General features: G+C 23.3%; 4 protein-coding genes across 16 annotated transcripts in view; 2 read left to right on the top strand and 2 right to left on the bottom strand.

The window, feature by feature from the left end:
- The window catches only part of LOC122511786, a 92,453-nt gene extending 91,762 nt beyond the window's left edge, over nucleotides 1-691 (bottom strand). Inside the window, exon 1 of the mRNA XM_043627267.1 lies at nucleotides 638-691. The gene's annotated coding sequence lies outside the window, so the exon portion shown is untranslated. The remainder of the gene's footprint in view (nucleotides 1-637) is intronic.
- On the top strand, nucleotides 179-2,281 carry LOC122511787. 2 transcript variants are annotated; one of them, XM_043627268.1, is made up of 3 exons: nucleotides 179-305; nucleotides 1,188-1,328; nucleotides 1,795-2,281. In XM_043627268.1, the coding sequence occupies exons 2-3, from the start codon at nucleotides 1,244-1,246 to the stop codon at nucleotides 2,109-2,111; spliced, it is 402 nt and encodes a 133-aa protein (XP_043483203.1). In that variant the 5' UTR covers nucleotides 179-305; nucleotides 1,188-1,243; the 3' UTR covers nucleotides 2,112-2,281. The 2 variants fall into 2 exon arrangements, with proteins under 2 accessions (XP_043483203.1, XP_043483204.1); XM_043627269.1 differs by lacking the exon at nucleotides 179-305 and adding an exon at nucleotides 1,059-1,107.
- A 2,230-nt stretch (nucleotides 2,282-4,511) lies between these two features.
- LOC122511897 (bromodomain-containing protein 7) lies at nucleotides 4,512-16,889 on the bottom strand. 3 transcript variants are annotated; one of them, XM_043627464.1, is made up of 5 exons: nucleotides 16,663-16,889; nucleotides 12,594-12,771; nucleotides 10,367-11,163; nucleotides 7,689-8,393; nucleotides 4,512-5,448 (listed from the first exon to the last, which is right to left on the bottom strand). In XM_043627464.1, exons 2-5 carry the CDS (start codon nucleotides 12,665-12,667, stop codon nucleotides 4,820-4,822), a joined length of 2,205 nt encoding a protein of 734 aa, XP_043483399.1. In that variant the 5' UTR covers nucleotides 12,668-12,771; nucleotides 16,663-16,889; the 3' UTR covers nucleotides 4,512-4,819. The 3 variants fall into 3 exon arrangements, with proteins under 3 accessions (XP_043483399.1, XP_043483400.1, XP_043483398.1); XM_043627465.1 differs by lacking the exon at nucleotides 16,663-16,889 and adding an exon at nucleotides 16,374-16,455; XM_043627463.1 differs by lacking the exon at nucleotides 16,663-16,889 and adding an exon at nucleotides 13,576-13,799.
- The window catches only part of LOC122511895 (solute carrier family 12 member 4), a 102,434-nt gene continuing 87,543 nt past the window's right edge, over nucleotides 13,099-27,989 (top strand). For 2 of the 10 annotated variants that reach the window (XM_043627460.1, XM_043627457.1), the window contains exons 1-3: nucleotides 13,100-13,393; nucleotides 21,000-21,468; nucleotides 23,453-24,076. In XM_043627460.1, the coding sequence (XP_043483395.1) occupies nucleotides 23,983-24,076 (94 nt within the window). In that variant the 5' untranslated portion in view covers nucleotides 13,100-13,393; nucleotides 21,000-21,468; nucleotides 23,453-23,982. Of the gene's footprint in view, nucleotides 13,394-16,491; nucleotides 16,721-20,999; nucleotides 21,469-21,873; nucleotides 21,949-23,452; nucleotides 24,077-26,917; nucleotides 27,121-27,989 lie in introns of those variants that run through there. The other 8 variants (XM_043627456.1, XM_043627453.1, XM_043627454.1 and 5 more) reach the window with 8 other exon arrangements.

Below are 27,989 nucleotides of genomic sequence, written 5' to 3'. Positions count from 1 at the left end.
ACTTGTGTCAACATTAATTATATAGCAATTTATAATATATTATGTCACATATTGTGTATACAGATGGATACACATAGTAGCGAGCATAATAGTTTTAAAGTCGTTCATTTAAATAACAATGTATTAATTTCTCGTTTCCATTTACTAAATAAATAGGCCTAATTTTCTACCACCTTTTCCTATATATATATAAAATACACTTATCCCAATTTGTTTAATTAAAGTCGAAAATAGATATATAGTTATTAGGACCAAACGATATTTCTTCATACTCAAAGTATCTTTCATATACTCAAAGTACGATTGTAAGTATTTCTTTATTATTTGCAAATATATTCAGTAAAATATGTTCTTTTATGTCAAATTATAAGAAAAAAGAAATATTTCATAAATATTAAAGTAAAAACTACCATAATAGCTAAACTAAAATTTTCGGAACGTTAAATTCCCTTGCACAATTAAGCGTCAGATTTTTACTTATTAGCTTTTTTTAAAGTTCTAATTCAGTGCCCATTAATTAAAATTAAATTTTTTTTAAACTGTCCCCCAGGTTTAGTATATCTACTCAGAGATAGGAATTTTATATGATATTTTATCATTTTCTCAAATTACTATAATGTATAAAAATTTTACATACCTATCCTTCATATAGTGCCTCGGGAGGTCGTCGGATTTCTTTCGCATCACATCTATTTAAAAATATAATAAAATTTTTTAATATTATGAATATCCTGTAAGACTATAAAATATAAAAATGAGAAATATGTGATTAAAATGAAACGAATACTACACATCAACTTAAAAAAAATAAAATATTTATTTTTTCTAAGTTTGTTTAATTAACTTTTAAAAATTTTAAATAAAATAAATATTTAAAAATAAAAATGTCATTATGACATTTTTAAATATATTTTTTCTTACTAAAATTGTCGTGTACATGACATAAAATATTGTTTAATAGCACAATCTCTTCTTTAAAGCGCAATGTTGTCAAATATCAAGCTTGATAAAAATTTTCAACACTAAAAATTTTATCAAAACTTTTCAAAATAAAATAAGTTTTGAACTTTACTTCAAATTCATAGAATGTTATTTTCATAAAAAAATGTTAATATTATTTGTTAAATATTTTTCACAAAAAGTATTTTGTGACAATTTAAATTTATACTGTTATTAATATTTTTTAGGTACCATCATTGTTCCATAATTGTTTAACAATAATTAAAAGTGATAAAATTCAAAAATGACTTTTGGGGTCAAGTTACTCATTATCGTCAGCGCACTACTTTCTTCAAGTTTACAAATTTTTATCGAATCCCGAACAGTTGGTAAGTATATATACTCAAAAAAAAAAAAATCCTAAAGAATTGCTAAAGAATGTTAAAAAAATCATAAAAACGATCTTAATAAGAAATCTTTAAAAAATCTTTAAAAAAATAAGAATCATGAAGATATCTTTAAAAAAAATATTGAGAAAAGAATCTTGAAGATATGTTTAAAAAAATATCTTTAAAAATATTTTTAAAAATCTTTAAAAAAGAATTTTAAAGAAATCTTGGGAAAGAAATCTTAAAGAAATCTTAGAAAAGAATCTTAAAGAAATTTTAGAAAAGAATATTTTTAAATCTTAAAAACAGAATAAACTTAAAGAAATCTTTAAAAAAAGAGTCTTAAAGAAATCTTAAACACAGAATCTTCAAAAAAATCTTAAAGAAATCTTAATGAAATCTTAATGAAATCTTTCTAAAAAATGCCTTGTTCATATAAAAAGAAATATAATTGAATTTTTTTTAGATGCTTCTTGCTTGACGTACGACATTGAAAGAAAACATCCTGATGGCTTGAGAGTAGGAATTTTAACGACGGTTAGTAAGAATGGTTTAGTATCTAAAACTTATTCCTGCGGTTTTTATCACGCTATGAAAGGATCCGAAACAATAACCTGCCTTAATGGAAAATGGTCAGATCATCCTCCATCATGTAAAGAGTATATCGAACCCTCACGTAGAAATCAAACAGATATTTTAGATGAAACATGGTATCAAAATTTGGAAACTGAAACTGAGACTACTACTAATCAAGATTCAGAAGTCGAAATTTATGATGTATGATATTTTGAATTTAAATAAGATTGCATAATGATTATTAGTTTTCGATAAATTATGTAAAGTAATTAATTTATTTATGTATTAATAGTGATTAATTTATTAATTAATTGGTATTAATTTATTAATTAATAGTTATTAATTTATCAATTAATAACCAATTGAGGTTTGTGTTATTAAATTATATCGCGACTAAAACTAAAATTTTATGACTCAAAAGTTTTAGTTATATAATTTTTGTAAAATGTATGTTTATAATGTATATGTATTTATGTATGTATATATATGTATGTATGAAATGTTTGTAAGAATTAAAAAAAAAAAATTAAAAATAAAATGCAATTGTTATATAAAACAGGATAATACTATATACTAATGATCCTAATAATTATTAAAATGGAATATTAGTTTCGAATGTTCTTAAAACTCACAATCAGAGACAAAAAAAAATTAAACTCCCATATCTAATAGAAAAGTAGAAAAATAATTAATGTAAATGGAACAAAAAGTTAATAAAATTATTCAGTTCACGAAAAATTATTCTAACTCAGTGAGTTCAATCAAATTATTTCTTTATTTGTGATAATGTGATTTTAATTTCACGTTCAGAATTAATTATGCTAATTAAATGTTTAATGAAATAAAAAATTGCGGTTACAATTTATTTTTTAGATCACGATCTCTTTCCAAATAATTGAAATTTCGTAAAAGTTTTTAAAACTAATTAAATTTTTGAAACATATAAATAAAAATAATTAAATTTATGAAGAATTTTAATTATAAAATATGATCATAATTTCTCCAAAATTTTAATAAGTCTAAAAAAGTAAATCAAGTAAATTTTCAATTTTTAAATTTTGCTTTACAAGATTTTTCATTAAAATTTTTGAGAATTCACAATTATTTTAAAAATCTGTAATTACAATAATTTTTAAAAAGTAGATTTTTCGAAGAATTGTATTACGATTTTTTAAATGAAGGAATTCCAGTGAAAAAATTTATTATTTGTAAAAAATAATTGAATGTTGGAGAAAAATTTTATAAAATTTCTATTATAATAATTGAATTCTATTGGAAAATTTTAATAATGAGAATTTTCATAATATTAGATATTGAAAATCATTGAATTGAGAAAATTTTTTTAAACATAATTGAAATTTTGGCAAGAATTTTATTAAAATTTTTGAAAATAATTGAATTTCTGCGCAGAATTATTATTAAAATTTTTAAAAATAATTGAATTTTAAAGGAAAATAATTGAAATCGTGTGAAGAATTTTATAAAAAAATTTTTGGATAATTGATTTTTTTTGAGAAATTTTATGCGACTTCTATTTTAAATAATTAAATTATTGTTAATATTTTATTATTTATGAAAATAATTGAATTCTTTTAGAAATTTTTAGTATTTATAAAAATAATTGAATTCTTTTGGGAAGTTTTATTTTAATAATAAATTTTAAAAAATCATTGAATTTTAAAAGATTTTTGAAAATAATTGGAATTTTGCCCAGAATATTAATAAATTTTTTGTAAATAATTGAATTCCTGTGAAATTTTTATTATTTATGAAAATATTTAAATGATTCAGTAGAATTTTATGAAAATTTTGATTAAATAATTGAATTCTTTAAAAAAAATTTTATTGAAATAATAGATATTGAAAATAATTGAATTGGGGAAAATTTTTGAAAACATCTGAAATTTTACCAAGAATTTTATTAAAATGTTTTTGAAAATAATTGATTTTCGTAGAATAATTTTATCATTTATGAAAATAATTGAATTCTTGTTAAGAATAATATAGAAATTTTGAAAAAATAATTGAATGTCAGCGAAGAATTTTGTTATTTATTAAAATAATTGAATTGTTGTCAAAAAATTAAAATTTTTTATAATTCAATTATTTTAAAAATTTGCAATTAAAATTCTTCAAAAGTTGGATTTTTAAAAATTGTAACAAAATACTTGAGAAAAATTAATTATTTTCAATTAAATTTTTGCAGAATTTCAATTATTCAAGATCGAAATTGTATATTTTGAAAATTTAATTAGAAAAATACAAAAATAAGTTTTGTAAAAATTTGTTTATATACAGTTATTTTTCGCACTATAAAAATCGAAATAAAGATTTTACATTTAAAAAATGTGGTATTTTGTTGCAATATTTGGAAGAAAAGTCGAAAAATTCGCAGTTTTCGAAAATAAAGAAATACACTAGCAAAAAATTTTGTTTTTCTGACTTTTAATTAATAAAAAATTAATTTTTTTTAGTAGATATTCTTTTTTACTTCAAGTTATTTATTACAATAGAATATCAATAACTTACGGACAAAAAAATCGTTCAATAGGAACAAAATTTTATTTATTACACTAATGAATGAATAAACAAATGAAAAACAAACCGTTGATAAAAAAAATTAGCATTTTATTATTCGTCTATAGTTGATTACTATATAAAATAAATTAAAAAACAATTTTTCATCATTTGTCCTGTGAAAACAAAGAATGATCGGAACAAATTTTCATCAGAAATTGATGAACTTTTTACAATTGTGTTTTACAAACGAAATGTTATTTTTTAAAAAAAAGGGAAATTATTGCAAAAGATAAGAAATACTTTTTTTTACAGTAGGTTCAAGTAGAAGAGAAATTAATTCACTTTTTGTAACATTCGAATGGAAAATAAAAATGAATGTTCGGCATTTCTCAACACTAGGATTCGGATAGAATATCCTCTAAAGTCTTGTCATCGTGTAATGGCGAATGGCCTAATGTTGGATCACTTTCAAGGAATTCACGTAGTTCAGATTCCAAATCTGGAACACCGGCGGGTTCGCCTGCAGTCAACAATGATGCGGCTTGATTGATACTAATTTGCATTTGGCCCGCGTTTACCAAATTGATTTGTGTCTGTTGACTGCCAGTTGAGAGTAAATTTGCATTGTCTATCGATGAAGATGGAGTTGGCAGTAAACTATCAGGAATTTGATTGACATTTGCTAGTGTATTGTCAGTGACTATTGATGGATTATGAGTAATCGGTTCAACATCCATTGGTTCAGTGCCGCCCATTGGCGCAATGCCCATTGCCTTTCTTAGGCCATCGACTGGTGCAATTGCCGATGGTGGTAATTTTTTTGAAATTTCCGTTAAATTCTCCGTTATCTTCTCGGCTAATGTCACTTCATTGTCCTTTGGCTTTGGTATTGTTGTGAGATGTGCCGGTGGTTGGGCCGAGAGACGTTCATGTTGCACTTGCTGCAAATGATTTAATAATTGCGATGTGTCGTCCAAACGATTCTGTAACGTTGCACTGTCCTCGGTGAATTTTAATTCTTCTTCTGCAAAAAAATATTTAGAAAATTAGTTTTATTAAATTGAGGAAAAATGCGATGAAGAATAATTCCGGTAAGAAGACGTTGATTGAAAGAAATTAAAATATTTACATTTATTTACGAATTTTTTTAATTATGAAATTATTTGAAAACACCAATTTACTTCTTTTTTAAACAAATATTTAATAATTATTATTTTTTCATATGAATTAAAATTCTTCAAAAGATTCAAATTAAAATCTGTTTGAAATTCAACAACTTAAAAGAATATTTATTATTTATATTTATTATTTATTTTTTTTTATTTATTTATATTTATTTTATTTATTATTAATATTTATTTTAATATTTATTTTTTTTAAGAATATTTATTTTAAGAATATTTATTATTTTTATTAATTTAATATTTATTATTTATTATTTAATATTTATATTTATTTATTTATTTTATTTTTTTATTTATTATTTTTTTATTTTATTTAATATTTATTATTTTTTAATATTTATTTCTTTATATTTATTAATTTATTTATTTATTATTTAGGAAGAAAGTGATCACTTTCTTCCTGTTTTATAATAATTAAAAATGCCCGAGTGATAAAATAATTATTTTATATTATAAGAAAATTGTTACTTTAACTTCTTCAAAATTATTTTCAACATTTCAATTTAATTATTATTTCCTATTTCAAATTTTTTACTGACATTTATTATTTCATTAAATTTAATTTCTAATAAAAATTGATTTAAAAATTAATTTTTAAATGAGTTTCTTTCAATTTAATTTAAATGACTTTATAATTCTAAAAATTTCTATATTTATTTATGTATTTAAATATTTTAAATATAAATTTAAGCTAAAATTCATGTTTAAATCAATTTTTATTACAAAATTCTACGACAAGTCAATAATTTCTTTAAATATAAAAATTTTAAAATTAAAAAATGATTCATTTCTGAAGATAATTGAATTCTTGTGAAGAATTTTATAAAAAAAATTTTTAGATAATTGATTTTTTTTTTTTTTTTGAAGATTCTTTATGCAAATTCTATTTTAAATAATTGAATTTTTAACTAAAATTCTTCTCCAAAATCAATTATTTTTCATAAGTTTTGAAAAAGTTTTTTTTGAGAAATTTTAAATTTATTTGTTTACAATTCAATTTTTCAAAATTTTTGTGGCTTATTCCGAAATTCTTCAATTCCATATAATAATATTGAATTATTATCTAAAATTGTAACTGAAATTCATTTTTAAATCAACTTTTATTAGAAAATTCTACTAGAATTCAATTATTTAAATAGAAAAATAAAAAAATTTGTTGAATAATTAAATGTTTCTCAAAATTGAATTTTCATAAAGAATTTTATCTATAAATTTTTAAATAACTAAATTCTTTTGACGAATTTTAATAAACTTTTTAAGAATTTTGGCTAGGAATTCGATTAAAATTGAATTAAAAATAATTGAAATTCTGCAATGAGTTTTATTTTTTATGAAAATAATTGAATTCCTAAAAAGAATATTATTATTTGTTGAAAATAATTAATTTTCTGAGAAGAATTTTATTATTTGGGAAAATAATTTAATTCTCGCGAAGAATTTTATTAAATTTTGTCAAAATAATAAATTCCAGTAAAAAATTTGGTTATTTTTTAAGATAATTGAATTCTTATGAAGAATTTTATAAAAAAAATTTAAGATAATTGATTTTTTTGGAGAAACTTTATGCAAATTCTATTTTAAAAATAATTGAATTCTTAAAAAGAATTTTATTTATTGACAATAATTGAATTACTATGAAATTTTTATTATTTTTGAAAATAATTAAATGTTTGCGTAGAATTTAAAAAAAATTTTTTTTAACAATTGAATTATTTGGAAAATTTTATTAAAATCCTAATAGATATTAAAAATTATTGAATTGAAGAAAATTTTTGAAAATAATTGAAATTTTACCATTAATTAAATTAAAATTTTTTAAAATAATTGAATTTCAGAGAAGAATTTTATTATTTATAAATTCTTTTGACCAGAATTTTTTGAAATTTTTCAACATAATTGAATTTCTGCAAAGAATTGAATGTATCAAATTTTTAAATATTTCTTCAAATAAGATTTTGCCTATTAAAATGAAACTAATTAAAATATTAAAATAAAATTATTAAATTATTAAAATAAAAAAACTTCTGCTTTTCAGTTTCAAACTCTCTTTTGAATTTCAAAATAGAAAATGCAAACTCACCTAGATTATCAAGGAAATTGATGTCAATACCAAGATCCGATAGTGATTTAAGTTGATCGACGTCGATTTTCATCTTCTCATGCTGCGCATTGCGATTGACTTCCTGAATTGGTTTTTCCAGAAGATGCTTTATTTTCTCCTCCTCCTCCTTGAGGCGTCGTTTCTCGTCAATGAATTTTTTCGTCTTTCGATGCTCACCACCGGTCAATATATCGAGAAGTTCATCAACCATATTAAGAGTATAATCGCAATCTTTCGCAAAATCGAGAATCGATTCGGCATACTGAACGGCAGTGTCGTCGCCATAAGTTTTATAAACCAAATCCGACTCGTCCTTCGTTAAATTGGCGAATGTCGAGTCATAACTTGGCGCGTACGAACCAAAAGCCCCGTAATAGAGCGGTTTCACAGGTTTCGACATATTTCGTCGATCCTCACGAAAACCTGCCAACGAACCAGTGCCGTGATTTAATTTGCCCATTAGCTGTCCAAGAGAAACTGGTCGTTGATTTGTCCCTGGAATTACACCATCGCCGGGGACGATTATCTGCAAACTTGTCGTTCCGTCTTTTTTCTGTCTCAGGAAACCCATTTTCGAGCCGTACCTCTTTGCATTCAATTTCTCAGCTGCCGATTTCGATGCACTGCGCGCCTGCTTCAGAATCTCCTCAGGCGTAAGATCATCAGGAATTGCTTCAAATTTACCTAAATTTGCAATTTAAAAAAAATTTACAATTTTATACATTTATATAGGTATTTATTTATTTATATATTTATATATTTTAAATATAAATTCAAACTAAAATTCATTTTTAAATCAATTTTTATTAGAAAATTCTACGAGAATTCAATTATTTATTTAAATATAAAAAATTAAAAAATCAATTATTTGTGAAGCATTTGGCTTCATTATTTTTGGGCTCTTGAAAAACACTTTACTTATTCAATATTCCCCACTCTTTGGTAAAAAATCTAAAATTATCAAAAATTCGAAAAATTCAAAAAACCGAATTTCTTAAAATTCAACATTTTTTCTTCTCTTTTATGGCATTTGGCTTCATTATTTTTGTGCTCTTCAAAAACACTTTACTTATTCAATATTCTCCACTCTTTGGTAAAAAATCTAAAATTATTAAAAATTCGAAAAAATTCAAAAAACTGAATTTCTTAAAATTTAACATTTTTCCTTCTTTTTTATGGCATTCAGCGTCATTATTTTTGTGCTCTTCAAAAATACTTTACTTACTTAATAGTCTCCACTCTTTGGAAAAAAATCGAAAATTATGGAAAATTAGCAAAAATTCAAAAAACTGAATTTCTTAAAATTCAACATTTTTCCTTCTTTTTTATGGCATTTGGCTTCATTATTTTTGTGCTCTTCAAAAATACTTTACTTATTTAATAGTCTCTACCTTTGGTATAGAATTTAAAATTATCAAAAATTCGAAAAAATTCAAAAAACCGAATTTCTAAAAATTCAACATTTTTAAATTTCAACATTGTACCTATAAGTTTTTAGAAATTTTCCTGACTTTCAATGAAATTCTTTGACATTTCCATGACTTTTCTCTGACCAAAAAAATTCCCTGACTTTTCCTTGACTTCCCTGACTGTTAGACACCCTGTGAATGCATCTTAAAATTGAATTCCAATAAAGAATTGTATCAACAAATTTTTATATAATTGAATTCTTGTGAAGAATTTTATTAAAATTTTCAAAAAAAAATTAAATTCCTGTTAAAGATTGTCAGACATTCAATTATTTTCAAAAATGTTAATAAAATTCTTGGCATAAATTTAAAATAACAAAATTCTTTGCAGATCTTCAATCACTTTAAAAAATTTTAATAAAAATTTTGCTAAGAATTTAAATATTTTTGTTAAATAATAAAAATCTTTGCAGAAATTCAATTATTTTCAAAAATCTTAATAAAGTTCTTCGCAAGAATTCAATTATTTATTTAAATATAAAAATTTTAAATATAAAAAATTTGGAAATTAAAAAATGAATTAGGTTTGAAGATAATTGAATTCTTGTGAAGAATTTTATAAAAGATTTTTTAGATAATTGATTTCTTTTCGAGAAATTTTATGCAAATCGTGAGAAAATTAATTATTTTCAAATATGTTAATTAAATTCTTGGCTTGAATTAAAAATAACAAAATTCTACGCGAATTCAATTATTTAAATACAAAAATAAATAATTTATTGAATAATTGAATGAATGGCAAAATTGAATTCTCATAAAGAATTTTATCAACGAATTTTTAAATAATTGAATTCTGGTGAAGAATTTTATTAATATTTCCAAAAATAATTAAATTCCTGTAAAAAATTGACAGAAATTGAATTATTTTTAAAAATTTTAATAAAATTCTTAGCAAGAATTCAATTATTTTCATAAATATCAAAATTTCGCAAAAATTCAAATATTTTTAAAAGATTTGATAAAATTTTGTCGTTGGAAGAATTCAATTATTTTTAATACAATTTTACAAAAAGTTCTCGATAAGATTCAATTATTTTAAAAATTTTAATGATATTCTTCGAAAGAATTGAATTATTCTTAAGAATTTTGATACAATTCTTTAAAAGAATTAAATAATTTTTTTAATAGGAAATTGTATGAAAATTGAATTATTTAGTAATTGAAGATCAGGAATTGCTTGAAATTTACCTAAATTTGCAAGTCTCATTTTCCGCTGATGCTCCTTGCGAAGTTCCTCGGCCTCCTCGTTTCTCTCCTCTTGTTCACGCTCCTTCTCAATTTGCTCCTCAGTGACGAGGACGTCGGGATTATTTGGATCCTCGACGCCCAATTCGAAGCCTAATTCCTCCTTTGAAATGTCGTGCATGTAGGTCAATACGGGCCTTAATTGTCGTAATTTCTCCGGTGTCACCATCTTCAAACCGACGTGCAACAATTTCTTCGCAGCCTTGTAGTAAATCGTATCCTGATGATTGTAGGTCATTGCATTATTGCACATGAGTTTGAAATCATCGATGAAATCATTGAGTGTTTGATAATTATTTTCGTCAATTTTTTGCTTTATTGTACTAAAATCCATGGGATTTGAGATTATTTGCGAATAGCCGGGGGCGATGTTATCGGTGACGGGCCAGGCGAAAAATTGTTGGGGATCACGTTTCTCCATTGATTTTAGCAAATGCTCGAGTAATCGTTGCAATGGAGTGCGTTCGGCGATTTTTCTCAAGACACAAGTGCGAGGCTCGCGATGTGGTGAGAGACCACTTGGTAGGGGCGAAACTCCGAGACGATTTTCAGTGGGTGGTCTGGGTGGCATTAATTGTTGATTGGCAATTTTTTTCGGCACCTCCAATAAACTCTCGTCTCCATCGCCCACTGATTCTTGACTCGACTCTTCGCGTTTTCGTTTTCTGTCCTTGTGATGATGCTTGTGGCGCTTGTCCTTCTTTTTCTTCTTCTTCTTCAATTTCTTGTGGCCCATGTACCTATGGAGAGAATTTCTAATAAATACAAGTAATTTTGAGAAAAGTAAAAAAAATTCTTTAAATCTTACATTCATTTTTCTCTCTTCACGTTGATTCAAAAACAAAAATTCATCCAGGATTCTTTCACTTTTGCTAAAGATATCAATCACTAATTTTATTTTTTTTCAAATCTTCACGTTGATTCAAACAAAAATTCATCCAGGATTCTTTCACTTTTGCCACAGATAACAATCATTTTTCTTTCATCACTAATTTTATTTTCTTTTTCAAATTTTGTCACACAGAAATATCGAAACTTACGAATGGTTCCAAAAAGTTTCACCGACAATTACGAATGTTAAAAAAAATTGATAGAACGAAATAAAAAAAGAATTGCTAAGAATAGTTTTTTAATAAACAAAAAAGATTCTAAAAAACATGAATATGGTATGAAACAAATATAAATACATATTTCATATTGAAAAGTAAAAAATGCTTCAAATGAAAAATCTGATGGACAGTCAAAATAAAAGTTAGTCCAATGTCATAATTTCGTAATTTAAAAGAAAAAGAGAAATTAAATTTTAAATTCGTTTTGATGAAAAGGCGGAGAATTTAATTTTGAACATTTAAAATGTTTGGAAGTTTGCGTTTGAATAAAAATTACAATTTCCTGTCAATAAGAAATATTTGTTAAATTGTTATATTACTTAAATTATTTATTATTGACAAACAATTATATTTTTTATTTAAATATAACTTTAAATTGTTAAAAATATAGAAAATTAAATTCTTTGAATTTCTTTGAAGAATTTTTGTATAATTTAAAAAAACTAATCAATTTTTTTGCCGAATTTTAATTAAAAATTTTAAAAATGATTTTTTTTTCGAAAATATGTTAAAAATAATTCTGAAATGTTATTATTTTTTGTATGTATTTGAATTTTTAGAAATATATAATTAAAAGTACTAAAAAATATTAAATTTTTAAAAATTAGATGCTAATTTTAATTTTTCAATTTTGCTTTACAAGAATTTTCATTAAAATTTTTGATAATTCAATTATTTAAAAAATTTGCAATTAAAATTCTTCAAAAGTTTGTTTTTCAAAAATTGTAACAAAAGACCCTACTTTTTTTTCATCTATTTCTAATTCTTTCATCCATCTGTCACCCTGGCCATTTTCATTTTAATGTCCAACGTATTTTTTAAATTTTACATTCTCATCATATGAGAAGATAAAAGTTTTGTGTTTTGAATTTTCTACTTCAAAACTTTCTCAGCTGTTTCCAATTCTTTCATCCATTTCTCACCCTGACCATTCTCAATTCAATGTCCAACTTTCAAAATCAATTTTTCAATATTGTTGTATATATGTGAAAAATTGTGGATTTTCGTGAAATCGATCACGATTATTGAGTTACAGTGTCGGTCTCGATTGACATACTGACCTATCATATTCCGACTCGCCCTGAGTGACGGAGTAATTAATCCCTAATTGCTGTTGATAGTGTTGTGAAAGCATATTCGCTTGACTGGGAGACTCGGAACCGTGCTCTGGAGTTCCACTACTTCCTCCAACTTTCAATATTAATTTCAAAGCCGGAGGTTTATCCGGTGTCGAGTAATCTGCAAACGATACAATATAATTTACTAAAAAAAGGAAAGAATGCATTCAATGTAATAAATTCAAAATTAACTGAAGTTCTGAATTTTTAAACAAACATTTTTTTTTAATTTTTAATTTGATATTTTAAACTTTCAATTAAAAATTGGACGTATTAATCATTTTTCCCGTGTTATATATTTAAAAATATTCGAATAAAAAATTGTTTATAAAAAATATTCAGATCTTCAGAAATATTTTTTTTACTAAATTGTTAAATATTTATTTGCTTGTTTATTATTTATTTACTGTTTATTATATACTACACTATACGTATTTTATTACTGAAAATAAATGTTTATAATCTTTCAACCGTCCATAAAAAAAAATCCATAAACACTCGAATGCTGCACTTTTCAAGCTTTTTCGTTTCAATAAACGAAAATTTAAGGTTATGTCAACAAATTCCTTTCACCACTGCAAAAAAAAAACCAGTCGTGACGGATGGAGATTCAAGTTTTTAAAAAATAAAAAACAAACAAACACTTAAAAATGGATTAATGACACTGAAGAATGAAAAAAGAATCGAACCAAAAATAACCAACAAACAAAATGCATTCGGACCTTTGAACAATGATGAAAAAAGTAAGAGGACTTTCGTATTTTAAAATTAAACGAAACAATTATAGAAAAACAACAAATCATGAACATATAGTGGACAGGATAGATTTTCTAATCGTATGTCCAGAATATACACCTGGATTGATCTTTACTCTCTCTCTCTTTCTTTCATTCACACTCAAACTCTCTCTTTCTCTCTCTCTCACCTTCTTGTTTTTCCCGTTTGTGTTTTTTGTTTCTTTTCGTGTTCATTGTGTCCTAGTGAGGCCACAGTGTAAACCGGTTGTCGCGAACAATGTCGTGACAATTGGAAAAAATTAAAAAATTCGACACGTTCAAATGATTTTGAAAACAGAAAAACACACAAGCTTGCCGCGTTCCTACTCTCTGCATCGAGTTCGGAATCTGGTGCGACGCCATATTGAAAACACGTCAGATAGTCATCTTTTGAAATTTATCTCAATCATTCCCCCACTGCATCGACTCGTCAGCTCGCTTCCCAATTGGCTAATGTTACAGGCAGAATAGAGCGCGCGATAATTTGAATTATGAATTATTTTAAAAACCTGAGTTTCATGCTTTTTCATATTAATTATAAAAGTGATAATGAAAATTATTAATTAAAATATTTTTCAAATAAATAGAAATAGAAAAAGGAAAATTATTATATTATAACAAGCAATAAGAATAATGGTAAAAATAATATAATAAAATAATAATACAATAAAATAATAATTTAATAAAAATAATATTAATAAAAATAACAATATTAATAATAATGAATTGCAAGAATTTGATCCATGGAAGGTAAAAATAACATAAATAAAATAAATTTATGTCATATTTTTTGTTTATTTAAAAACAGCAACGTTTCGATGACGTGGGTTTGTCATCCTCTTCAGGCTAATTAAAACAATGCACCAATTAAAAAAATAATAAAAAATAAAAGTTAACACACACTATAATTTTTATAAACAATTTTTAAAAATTACCTTCCATGGACCAAATTCTTGCAATTTATTAAAAACTTTCGGAAGGAAATCAACACTATTAAAATATTAATAAAATAATTATGAAAAATATTAATAATAAGAAAAAATTTTAATGTTTCATGTTTTTTTTTATTTTTAATGTTTGTACTGATAATTTATTATTATTTCTTAAATTTTAATCATTGATTATAATCATTATTGAAAATTATAATAATAAATTATAATTTATTATTTAATACAAAAAATTGATCAAAATAAAAAAAATTATTTAACTATTGAATTATTTATAAAAAATGTAATACTTTTAAAAAATTTAAATTTTAAGCTCGGAATTTTTTTGCCTTTGCAATTTTTTTTAACTTTAAAAAGAAGGATTTACATGAAAGAAAGGAATCAGATAAGCTTAATAATGTCTTATGTATTTTGTATAGTAAGTGCTCGTTTTGTCGTTTATTCTCTCTCTCTCTCTCCTTCTCTCTTTCTCTCTCTTTTATCTAGTACATCCACTTTTCGTGTAAATCCGATTTGAAACATCTTTTTAGTCCCGGGAATATTATAAGAAATAAGGATAAAACGAACATTATTCCTCTTTTAAACTTTCAAAAATAAAAAATAAAAAAACTTATCTTTGATCCCTTGAGATGCTCAAAAAATGCCTTGAAACCGAAATTGCATAAATATTATAGGAAAACTTTTATAATAAAAGAATTTTTAAAAAATTAAAATTATAAAAAAATAAAGTATAAATAAAGTATAAAATACTTTTAAGGATTAAAATTTTTCAATAATCGATTTTAAAATATTTAGTAGTTAAAAAATTGAAGAAATTATTAAGAAAATATTTTAGAAAACGAATCTTTTTTATTTTTGATACTAAAATTTTTTAAAAATTATAAAAAGTTACTCTATTAGTCTTAATAACAATAAAATAATAATTAGTGTTACATAATTATAATATAATTGAAAATTTATTATAAATATGTTATAATAATTATAATAATTATATTATATGATAATATATAATATATTATAAATATGTTTTAATATAATATAATTATTATACTAATTATAATAATAGTAATTATAATGATAATAATAATATTTTATATGTAAATTAAGCTATTTTAAAATGTAATATCGTTACCATTTAACGCCTTTGACACACATTTTTTTTTAAAAATCCTAACCCACTTCACGTTTCGAATAATTTCTAAATTTACACCAAATTTTAAGATTTAAAAAAAAAATATTGTCAATAATTTAAAAAACTATTTTTTTTCCTCTTGAATAAAAAATACTAACGAGAATCAAATCCAGTCGTTCGCTGTACTTTATATTTTTACAACTGACGTTATACATATATGTTACGTGTTATAATATATGCAACACTGCAGACAATATTTTGGCTTTCGTTCGCCCTATACACTACAATGCATTTGCAACACTGTAAAATAAAAAGAAAAAAAAGAGAAAAGGAAGTTGTATACATGAAAGGCTAAACAATAAAATTTCAAACCGCAATTACTGAGTCATAAGTAACCAAAATAGCATTAAAAAAAATTCTCAAAAAAATTTTCTCAATAGAATAAAAAAAGTTGAGGGGAAAAATTAAAAAAAAAAACCTATGTAATATTTTTAGAAAAAATTTTTTTTCTCATATATGTATGTATTTAGGTCTCCTTGTTACCATAGTGCTTTCCATGTATAATTTTAACACACACAAACACATTTCCTGAATTTTTCCTATATCGATTTTAACCTCCATTCTCGTAAATTCACATTATTTTCAAATACCAGAGGATTTGCACATTATCCGGGAGTTAAAAAAAAATCCAAAAGAGATGCACACTTTTTTACACTTTGGAAGAAAAATAATTTAGAGAATATTGAAAATTTTATACAGAACAAAACTTTTTTTTAATAATAGAATAGAGGAAATAATTTCCTTTTGAGATATATTCTAATTTTAAAAAAAAAAATTGTTAAATTCGAACGAGAAGAATATTAATTACCGTTTTGAAAAAAAAAAGAATAAATTGAAACTAATTTGTCATGAACTCCTCAATAGTCACCTGGTCACCGCCCTTTTTGACACAGCCCTGAACGCTTATTCCCTAACCTTAAAAAAAAAAAAAAAAAAATACGGAGAAAATTTATTCTTCTAAAACAGAAAATATTTATCAATATTGTGCGATAAATAGAAACGATATTTAACACTGCAATGGAAAATGAGACTTAATTGTGAATTAATTGATATGTAAAATGTAAATTAAGAGGATATAAAAACGCGTGTAAACTCACCATGAGAAATTGTTCATCCTGAATCGCGGCGCGAATACAACCGAGTGCAATTGACGGGGTAGGCAATCAGCTGGTCAAGGCGTACGTTCATCACCCCGGTGAAAAGAAAAAAAAATTAAAATTCCACAGAGAGTAGACACAACTGCCATATAAAGACGCGAACAAAGAGTTACAAACGGGTCTTGAACTCATGTGCGAGAAATTTTTACAAAGGGGACGACTTTAGAATTATACAGACGCGGAAAGTATTTTTTTTTTGGTAATAGAAAATTCTCGCGTATTTTATTTCTATTTTGGACAATCGTAAATCGTTCGCACTAATAAACGTAAAGGTTAAATTCGGAATTTTTTCTTTTATGTAAATCATTTATAGTATAACATTAATGTCGAATCGCAAATATTGCGCACGTCGTCGTTCACCTAACCTCTTTTTTGTTTTCTAATGACAAAAAAATGAAGAGGATTTAATATTTTCAGTATGAAAAATGAAAGGAAGATTGTTTTAACAATGGATGGTTGATAATTATGTAAAAATTGAAAAAGATAGATTATTTATGAGAATAATCAAGCTCAATTGAGAAGTGAAACATATAAAGGATTAATCGATTATTTACAATAAAATACACAACATTTTGTGTTAAAACGTTTTACAAAACATGTAAATTTTTTTATCTATTTTCTTATCTACTATTCTTTGAATAATAAATAAATTTTCCGAACAATAAAACTAAATATTAAAAAAAAATTTCTTTTTATGTCAAAAAAAAAACGAAAAAAAAAATTAATGAAAATGTTGAATTAAAATTGTAATTTATATAATATCTTCTTGTCAATAATAATTTTCATTTACTAAATAACATTTTTTTCAAATAGCTACTTAAATATAATATCAAATTTTAATTTTTCATTTTATTAATAACATTTGTACTCTATGAATTGAAAAAAAATGAAAATTAACGGAAATGTAAAATAATAATAAAATTTTTTATGAAGCCATTAAATGAACACTTGTAAATAAATTTTAATAAATTTTACTTTTTTTAAATATTAAATATAGACTTTAAATTTATTAATTAAAAGATGGTGAATTAAATTAATTTAAGTTAATTTCAATTTATTAGTCAATTTTATTTTTTCAAAAATAGTAATATTTAAATGTTCATTATAAATAATATAATATAATAATAATAATTTTTATAATAATAAAAATTGTTATTACTATTATTATTATAATCTCTCTAAATTTGAATTAGTAAAATTTTTTACTAATTTTAATTCGTGACTGAAGCTTTGCTTTCGAATTGTAGAAATGACTATATTTATTAGTAAAAAGTAAAATTTACTAATTCAAGTTTAGAGGGGTTATTATTATTACTTATCAATAATTGGTAAATGCAATTAATTTTATTAAATAACGAAAGGATTAAATTTCAATTAACTTTACGCTGGAAGTGCTTTCAGTGCTTATTAAATAACAAGAAGTATAGAAATAAAAATCCCTCATCGTTGACCTTATATAAGAAATGACGGCATAAAATTTTGAGATTTACTTTACGATCCAATTATATATTTTCCATTTTACAAGTAACCTTGATAATATTTTTAATATGACACTTTTCATTAGAAATTCGAGAAATATCTCTAAATCATAAAACAATATTATTCATTTATTGCAGAAATGAACAAAAAAGTTCATTTTTGAACTTTTTTTAATTCTAGTCAAAGATGATTTACTTTATCGTGATTAAAAAAATATTGATTGACGTTAATTTATTACACTTTACTTTGTAATTTATTACACTTATTATTATTATAATTATTATAATCTTAATTTAATTTTATTATTTTTTTATTATTTTTTCTTATTATTTTTTATATTATTTTTTATTATTTTCCTTATTATTATAATTTTTATTATGATCATTTATAATAATTTTATAAATTTATTTTATATATTCAAAAATTTTTAAAAATTAAAATTTTGCGTATAAAATTCAAAAAAATTTTTGCTTTTAAATTTAGTCATAAAAATACTCAGAATTTATTGTGGTAGTTTGAAAAAAAGCTCTGTCAACTACTGCCCTCTCGTTTCGATATTAGTAACGCAACTCTTATTATCGAGTTATTTCAACATTATTAATGTTAGATAACGATTAAACATTATTAAAACCATGTGGTGTACTTTTTTCAAATATTACCTATTCACTAGGGATGGCGCTCAATTATTTTTTGTTTTTCCATTATACATCATTTAAATATATCACGCACTTCCTGTAATGATAAAAAGTAATCTACTAAAGTATAACACGCGAAAATCGATATACTTTAATGTAAAAATTATACATATTATAAAAGTTTGAAAATTAATTTTACGATCAATTTACTGTGTTTAAGGAAAAATAATTTTGCTCTATAATTATATATATTATAAAATAGTTATTTTTTGCAAATTTTAAAAATAAATTAGTTTGTAAATAAAATTAGATTAATTTAGAGAAAAAATACATTAAGAAATTGCATTATTTTAAAAATAACAATAAAAAAATGTATTGTTATTTATAAATAAAGTATTTTATAAAGTATTTTATAAATAAAGTAAAAATTAGTTTATAATAAGTTAATAATTGAAAAATTAATAGATGCTGGTACATTGAGACTTATTGAAGAATTTAAAGTATAAAGAAGCATTTATATCAATTCATTAAATTAAAATGATTTTTCTAATTACTTGAATTTGAATATTAAATGAAATTTAAATTACAGTGAATGATTTTGCATAATCAATTTCAATTCACAGAAGATTAAAGACTATTATGACTACAATTTATGCAAGCTGCAGAAAAAATAAGAATTTAGATTTCGAATCTAGTATATAAACTTTATTAAAAAGCAGATTTTATAAAAAATATTTTTTGCATGTTATTATGTTATTAACAATTATTATTTTTTTTGTCCATATAGGGACTTTTGGGAAATCTGCTTACAGATACCTTGGATTTTTACAATTATAACTATTATTATAATTATTAACTATTTTATTATTATTATTTTTTTATTATTAGCTATTATATTATCATTATTTTATTATTATTATTAACAATTATAATTTTTTTATACTAAACTTCTTTTAATAATAAGCCTATAGTATTTTTATCTAAAGAAACCCCATAGTTAGTTTTAACAGGTTACAACCTGTTATTAATGTTAAGATCATGAACAATAATTAATAATCATTTAACACTGAAAAATATGTTCGAAATCACATTAAAATATCATTAAAAATTTTTGGAGAAAGTGACAATATTGCACTATAAGCAACAGTTTTTTTTATATACGCAATAAAATGTTTCCAATAATTTACTATTATTGACAATAATTTGGTTTTAAAATTTTTTTATTAGTTCAATGGGTTATCAATGATGCGAAAATTTGTTTAAGAAATGATATAGGGTTGACATAACCTATATGCAATCATTCGTATAAAAATAGATTCCATAAATAATAATAGCGATACAATAATTTGGTAATCAAATTTCGTGGTTAAAAGTAGATAATAGGATAAAATATTTTTTAAAATAAATAATAGGATAAAACATTTTTTTTCGGCGGTTGTAATAAATTAACAAACGTTAATGGTTCTTTCTTCTCAAGCTCTTGAGTCGTCTGCTAGGCTCTATTCTTCGTGCGCAACGCAATTTCGCGCGCCAACTTTAAAAGCGCGCGAAAATTTGAATCAAATCTAGTCAGGTGTAGCATAGAATTTCGAATGTACTTTAAAATGAAATTCGATTCGAAAATAAGTAGTAATGAATAAGTTAATAAATTTCTAATTATTTATTATTATAAATAACTGTTATTAATAATATGTTTTAATATGTTTTAATTAACGGCTTTTATTTTAAGCCATTTATATTATAAATAAAGAGACGATAATAATAATGGATAAATAAACAATAATAAATAAGTAAACAATTATAATAAACATAATTAAGAGTTAATGTAAGGTATTCCAATAACTAAGTATTTAAGTAATAAGAATTATTTAAGTATTAAGAGGCAAAATAATAAAAAATGACAGTTTTAACCAAAAGTAAATAATAAATTATAATTACTAATAATTACCTATACTAAATAATAAAGTATTCTATACTTAAGTGGAACTTTTATCTTAATAGAAACTTTCACCATTCTTCTCAATTAATGTCTATGAATGTCTGAAAAATAAAATTTCGACCCTTTAAATTGGCGTTTTTTTATGAAATATTCTAAAATAAGGGGATATAAATATGGAGTCAGATGGAAATGCATACAATATGAGCAATTCGTTTCGTTTTTAGTCTAGCCGGCTGATGACGACGATCGGCTGGAGGCGCCTACACGCAAGCCAATATTCACTCGAGAGGGGACTCTGACTGTTCATACTGATCCTGTATACACGTTAGTATATAACGTTATAGACCTTTAACAACGCCGCGTTCATGTTATATATATAGAATCTTTTGGATTAGCTCGAAGCCACGAGTAAGTCGCTTCCATCGCTCATAAGCGTGTGCATCATTCCTGACAAAAAGCGGAAAAGGAAAGAAAGAAAAAAATGTAAAAAAAAGAAAAAATTTCTTTCTTTCATGAAAAACAATAAATATAATTAAAATATTATAAAAGAAACATTGTGAGTAAGTTGTGCGACAATTGTGTTGTTGTCTTCTGTGTGCGTGCCTTATCAGTAGCATAACCGGTGCCGGTAAAAATAAAAACAGTGTGTGTGACAATTTGAGAAATTTTCTCACAAAATATGGAATAAGAGAGGTGTTTTTATAAGAATATAGATTTTTTATTTGGTTTTAGAAAGAAAAAGGAAAAATTGTTCGAAAAAAAAAATTGTATTATTAGAAGTGATGATAGTTTTCTCATGTCTCTTTCTCTCTTGTAAAATATATAACTATATGTTTATAGTCGATTATTGATTTTGTCTTAGCTTCATTTCCCCTGAATGGAAAAGAGACGCGTTTCGACGCACTCTCCGCATGTATATACAAAAGTGTTGGGTGCGGAGTTAAAAAGCATATTTCGAAGCGAAACGTAAACATTACGTTAACGTAGGACTTACGTAAATTGCGTATGATTCAAATTTCTTTCGCGCATAACGAAAAAAAAAATTACGATTCTTTCGAAGATATATTTTTTGATGTGTTTATTTTGTAAACAAAAATATCTTCATTTTAGTAAATGTCTTCTTTTTAGTAACATTATTAACTTTAGAAAATATCTTCATTTGTAATATTTGAAGTAACTATTTCGATTTAAAATAATATCTTCAATTTAGTAAAAATATTAATTTCAGTAAATATCTTCATTTACAAAAAATTGAAGTAAATGTTTCCATTTGAAGTAAAAACCTTCGTTTAAAGTAAATATCTTCATTTTAGTCTTCATTGTTGTAAAAATTGGATTGAAGTTATTAACTTCATTATATTGAAGAAACTATTGAAATAAATATTTTTATTATAAAAACTTTATTGATATTAATATCTACAGTACTGAAGAGACTTTATTGAAGTCAATAGCTTCATAATTGTAACAACTTCATTGAAATTAATATCTTCATTATTGTAGAAACTTCACTGAAGTTATTTTTTTCATTTTTGTAAAAACCTTATTTGAAGTGAAAATCTTTATTATTTAAGAATTATTTAAGAAATTATCATCATTAAATATTCAAATTCAATTATCTTCACTATTGTAGAAACTTCATTGAAGATGATATCTTCATTATTGTAAAAACTTTGTTAAAATTATTATCTTTATTACTCTAGAAACTTCATTGAAGTTTATGTCTTCATTATTCTAGAAACTTTATTGTAAAAATATATTTATTATTATAAAAACATAACTGAAATTAATATCTTCATTAAAAATAATAAACTTCATTGAAGTTAATACCTTCAATATCAAAATTAAAGAAAAATATCTGCATTGCAGTAAATCAATTAATTGAAGGTAATTCTTTTTACTAAAGCGAATATCTTCACTTTGGCGAATATTTAAATTAAAATTCCATCATTGAATTAAATCATTTAATTGAAGCTAATATCTTCACTAAAAGAATTTATAAATTAAAACTAATATCTTCACTGAAGAAAATATAGCAAGTGAAGAATAAATATCTTGACTAAAGAGAATATCTCAATATAGAAAATAAATATCTTCACTAATAAGAATTTATAAATATAAATATAAATATCTTCACGGAAGTAAATCGATTAATCAAGTAAATAATTTCAATGAAGTAAAAAAATTTCTATTGCAGTTTATAACAGTATTCAGTGAAGAAAATACATTTCTTGAAAGTATTATATTTCTTCAGTGAATTGAATGTAGCAATCTATTGAAGTGAAAGTTTTATCTTCACTACTGCAAATTTCTCTCCTTTCTTCACCGTAATTAAGCTTTTTTTTCTTTCTTCTTTCTTTACTGAATTAACTAAATTGTATCAATTTCTTTTTTCTTCACTGAATTAAGTAAATTTTATCAATTTCTTCTTTCTTCACTGAATTAACTAAATTGTATCAATTTCTTTTTTCTTCACTGAATTAAGTAAATTTTATCAATCTCTTCTTTCTTCACTGAATTAAGTAAATTTTATCAATTTCTTCTTTCTTCACCGAATTAAGTAAATTGTATCAATTTCTTCTTTCTTCACCGAATTAAGCAAATTGTATCAATTTCATCTTTCTTCACTGAATTAAGTAAATTATATCAATTTCTCCTTAATTCCATATTTGTTAATTAGAATATCAACCAGTTTCGTGTGAACATATTTAATATCAAAGAAAAAGAACAATAATAATTATCAAAAAATATCAGAATGTTGAAAATAATCTTTGAGGCAGGACGAGAACAACGACGACGACGATATTTCTGATAAAAAAGCCGAGCGCGAATGGAGAAGGTGTTTGTGAATCGGTGCAGGCGAAAGTGTGGGCGTGTAAAAACATTTAAAAAACGCGTCGTGCGTTGGAAAGTTGACAGTCTGTGAAAAACGATAACAAGAAAGTGCTTCTGTTTTGAAATTTTTTTCTCATACAAAATAAGAATATAATAAAAAAAAGAAAGAGAAAAGACAATAATAATTGAATACTGTGAAAAAAAAAGAAATTTCTAACTGAAGAAAATTATTTATATTCTTTTCTCCTCTATTTGCATATATTGATGACTGTAAAAATAAAGTGAATAATAAAAAAAGAATTTTTCCCCCAAAAATTTCCAATAATTGATATAATATTTAGTGTATATGTATATATAATATAGACAAAGTTCAAGATGCCAGAAAGATTTAAAGTGACACCGACAGCGAGCGCTATTAACTTGCCACAATATCAACGTTATGCTGCTCAGCCGTTATCGCACGACTTTGGTGAGTGATTGAAACAAGATTAGAAATATCGATAGATAAATATATATGTATATATATACTATATACAGTATTGCAACATTGAAGGGCATAGTCAAGGATAAATGATTTTTACCCCCTAAAACATTGCATAATGGGAATTTCTGTTCCAACGCTTTTCATTTTATTTGGAAGGTAAAATTTTTTTTTTTTATTTAGTCGCGAAATTTTTGACTTTGTTATTTATCTTTTATTATATATTATTTTTTATTTTATTTTATTTATTATTCTTTGTTTTATCACACTTTAGTTTTTATTTTATATTACTTTATTTTTTATTTCTGTATAACAATATTTTATTTATTTTTATATTTATTTAACCATTTTTCACACGTTTCATTTTTTTCATTTTTAGGGTATGTTTATAGTTTTAAAGATGTTAAAAAATAGTATGGTAAAATTTACAATACTTTTTTATAACACTTAAACCTTTAAAATGTTTAATATGCATTATGCAATGTATACAATATAGCATTTTCAATTTATGTTATACAATATACATTATATATAATATTCAAAAATAATATATAATATAATATATAATTAATATATAATATATAATATATATATATAATATATGATATACAATTTATAAGTATATATATTATATACAATATAGGGAAAAAACAAAGTCCGAAACCGTTTACATACTAAAACCAAAATGATTAAAACTTATATCTTACTTTTAAGCTTAAAACTAGATTTAGTCAATTTTAAGATTTAAAATCAAACCGTACTCAATTTTAATACTAAAATTAAATCATTTTTGTATTTTACTGAATTTTAATACTAAATATGTACGAAAAATTTTAAAATGTTCCCTAACCGTATAGATATGCGTATTATATGGGTGTGTTTAAAATTAAATTGGGAAAGAGCACTATACATCAAAATAAAAAGTACAAATAGTGCTTTTTAACTGCACTAATTATATTCTTTAAACGATTAAAAGATAAATTGAAAACAGAGTCATATGACTCACATTATGATAAGTAATGCATGTGACTTATATTATATATAGAGATATGGGCTACTGAAATAAATGTGAAAGATAAGATTTAAAGAAAAACATTGACAAATTGGAGCAACAATGTTTTTTTGCAATTCTTGTAGACTTTTTTTTTTGAAGAAAACTTTCTTTTTCTACTTTAATATTTTTGGAATGTTTTTTATTATTATATTGATGATAAAGATGATGAAGATGATGTTGATGATGATGATATTGATGATAAAGATGATGAAGAAGATGAAGATGATGATATTGCTGATAAAGATGATGAAGATGATGTTGATGATGATGTTGATGATAAAGATGATGAAGATGCTGTTGATGATGATATTGATGATAAAGATGATAAAGTTGATAATGATGATGATGATAAAGATGATGCCATTTGTTACTTATAAGTTATCAGTGTTGCAGCAAGGTAACAAATTTTCTTTCTTTTTTATTTTAAATTTTTTAATAAACTAAAAATTGATTTCTTTTAATAAACTAAAATAAGAAAGAAATTTTTTTTTAATTAACTTTATTGCGTCAACATTATTTATAGAACAAATTATAAAAGCGTGTTTTAGTATAAACTATAAAGTAGGTATATAGCAGTCCTCTCATGTTGAAAAGAAAAGTTGTCATCAAAGAAGACAGATATTCTCTTTTTCACTTTTGTGCATTTGAGAAACTCTGCTGTCACATGAATGTTTTCAAATAAAAATCACCTTGAATTTTTAAAATAACATTTTTACTTATAGCTATACGTTGTATTATTTGTGTAAGCATATCACTAGGAAAAATTCGGAAGCTGTTATTTTCAACATACTTGCTCTTAAATTTACCATCAATTTTTTGATTTATTCGCAGTTCTGGTCGAGAATTTATTTATAAATTCACAGTTATTGCAAATTTTTATAATGCTTTTAGCAATAACGCATCATTTTTCTTACTATTTTTATTACTGTTATTTATACTATTACTATAATATACTACTCTTACCATTATTATTATTACTATTATTATTATTATTATTATTATTATTATTATTATTATTATTATTATTATTATTATTATTATAATTTTTGTTTATATTTCACGTTCATTTATTAAATTCACGGGTATATTCCCGTCTCTCTCACTCCACAATTGAAAAAGTGGACAATTATATTCAAATGATATGCAGAATATGAGATTCAAGTTTTTCAAGTGCACGGAAAGACTTTGTCTTCTTTTGCTTGAATATATCGATATATGGTAATTTATTCAAGACACAACCGGAAAGTACAATGACGTTTATTAATAAACGCGTATCATATGCAATTGAACTCTCGTTGTCTCGCACATGTCTCGAATTTGCCTTCATCCACAGTGACATCAAATTTTTATATATTATAATTTAATAAATAGATAAATACTGAAATGAAAAAGTATAGATAAATGATAATATGAATAAAACCAATTATAAGGAAATTAAATAAAGAGATAAATAAAAATAAAATAAATAAAAAATTCTAGACAAATAAATAGAAACATGTTTTTCTCTACAATTAAACCCGTCCATTGACATTACGATACAGATGATTAATAATCACGTGAAAAATCTAAAAGATGTATCTAAAAGTAAACAAAATTTTTATATTTTTATCAGAAAATATCAGATTGTTACCAGGGCAATGATTCGAGCATTAAACAGTCTTCGTTCTTTAATGCTTGTTATGTAAAAAATGATTTTATTAAAGAGAGATATATAAATTAGAGAAGTGTCCGTTATTATTGGATCATTCTTACAAACTTTTTTTTTTTTTTGAATTCAAACGCAACGAGAATAAAAAAAAATTATTTCCGTGTTTTTTTTTGTAAATTTTTTATATTTCATTCATTGCTTTTTTTCTAGTGAGAAAGAGAAAAAAAGAAGAGAACAGAAAAAAAAACAATTTCATTTGTATGTGATTAATCAATAAGTGACAATTTTCCTCATTTGAATACACAATGTTACCATTCGTGAGGTGTAACGGTACGTAAAATGTCAAATGTCAAAGGCAAATCTCTTTTTTTTTAAAATCATATTTGATATGCAATAATGTAAATGTGAATTTCTGATGAATAATAATTTATTATAGAGAATTTATATTTCTAAATAAATTGAATTTATAAAAAATTATAAAAAATACAGAAAAAACGAACAATTAAATAATTGATAATAATAATAAATAAATAAATTTAAAAATGAAACAAAAATATATTTTTAAAACGTAATTTGAAAATTTATTTTTAGAACCGGAAATCGTATTTAATACTAAATGCGTTACATATAAAGTTGAAAATTCAAAAGTTGTTTATCTATAATTTTATAAAGAATGTTTATTTTCAATAAGAAACTCTTTGAAAACGTTTTTGCGTCAAAAATTATTTTTGCATAAATAAATCTTTCTTTATATAAAACACACCGCAGTTTTTCAGTACAAGTTTAAAATGGTTCTAAAATGACCCTTACGGAATAATATATTTAACAATTTATAAAATAAAAGAAAATAAAAAAAAATAAATAAAAAAGAAATAAAAAATTTTTTTTTTAATAAAATGTACAAAACCATTATTATAGAAAATTCCAAAAATAATATTTTTTATAAATAATAAAAACATGAAAAAAAATTGGTTTCGACATATTATTTATTGTACATTTTGTAAACAGCTTGAAAATAATTGTTGTTGTTTTGAAATTATTATTCATTATTATATTATATTTGAAAATTCATTATAATACATTTATTACAATTGTGTGGCTGTTATGCTTTTACATGCACTAAAATAATATTCAAGATTCATAAAGTAGGTACGATAATTGTTAGCGTCTATTATTATATATTAAAGTTCCTTTATTGA

This window comes from Leptopilina heterotoma, unplaced genomic scaffold (assembly GCF_015476425.1).
Source record: "Leptopilina heterotoma isolate Lh14 unplaced genomic scaffold, ASM1547642v1 Lhet_90, whole genome shotgun sequence".
NCBI lineage: Eukaryota > Metazoa > Arthropoda > Insecta > Hymenoptera > Figitidae > Leptopilina > Leptopilina heterotoma.
Note: the sequence above shows the minus strand (reverse complement) of the source record. Positions and strands in the feature narration are given on the sequence as shown.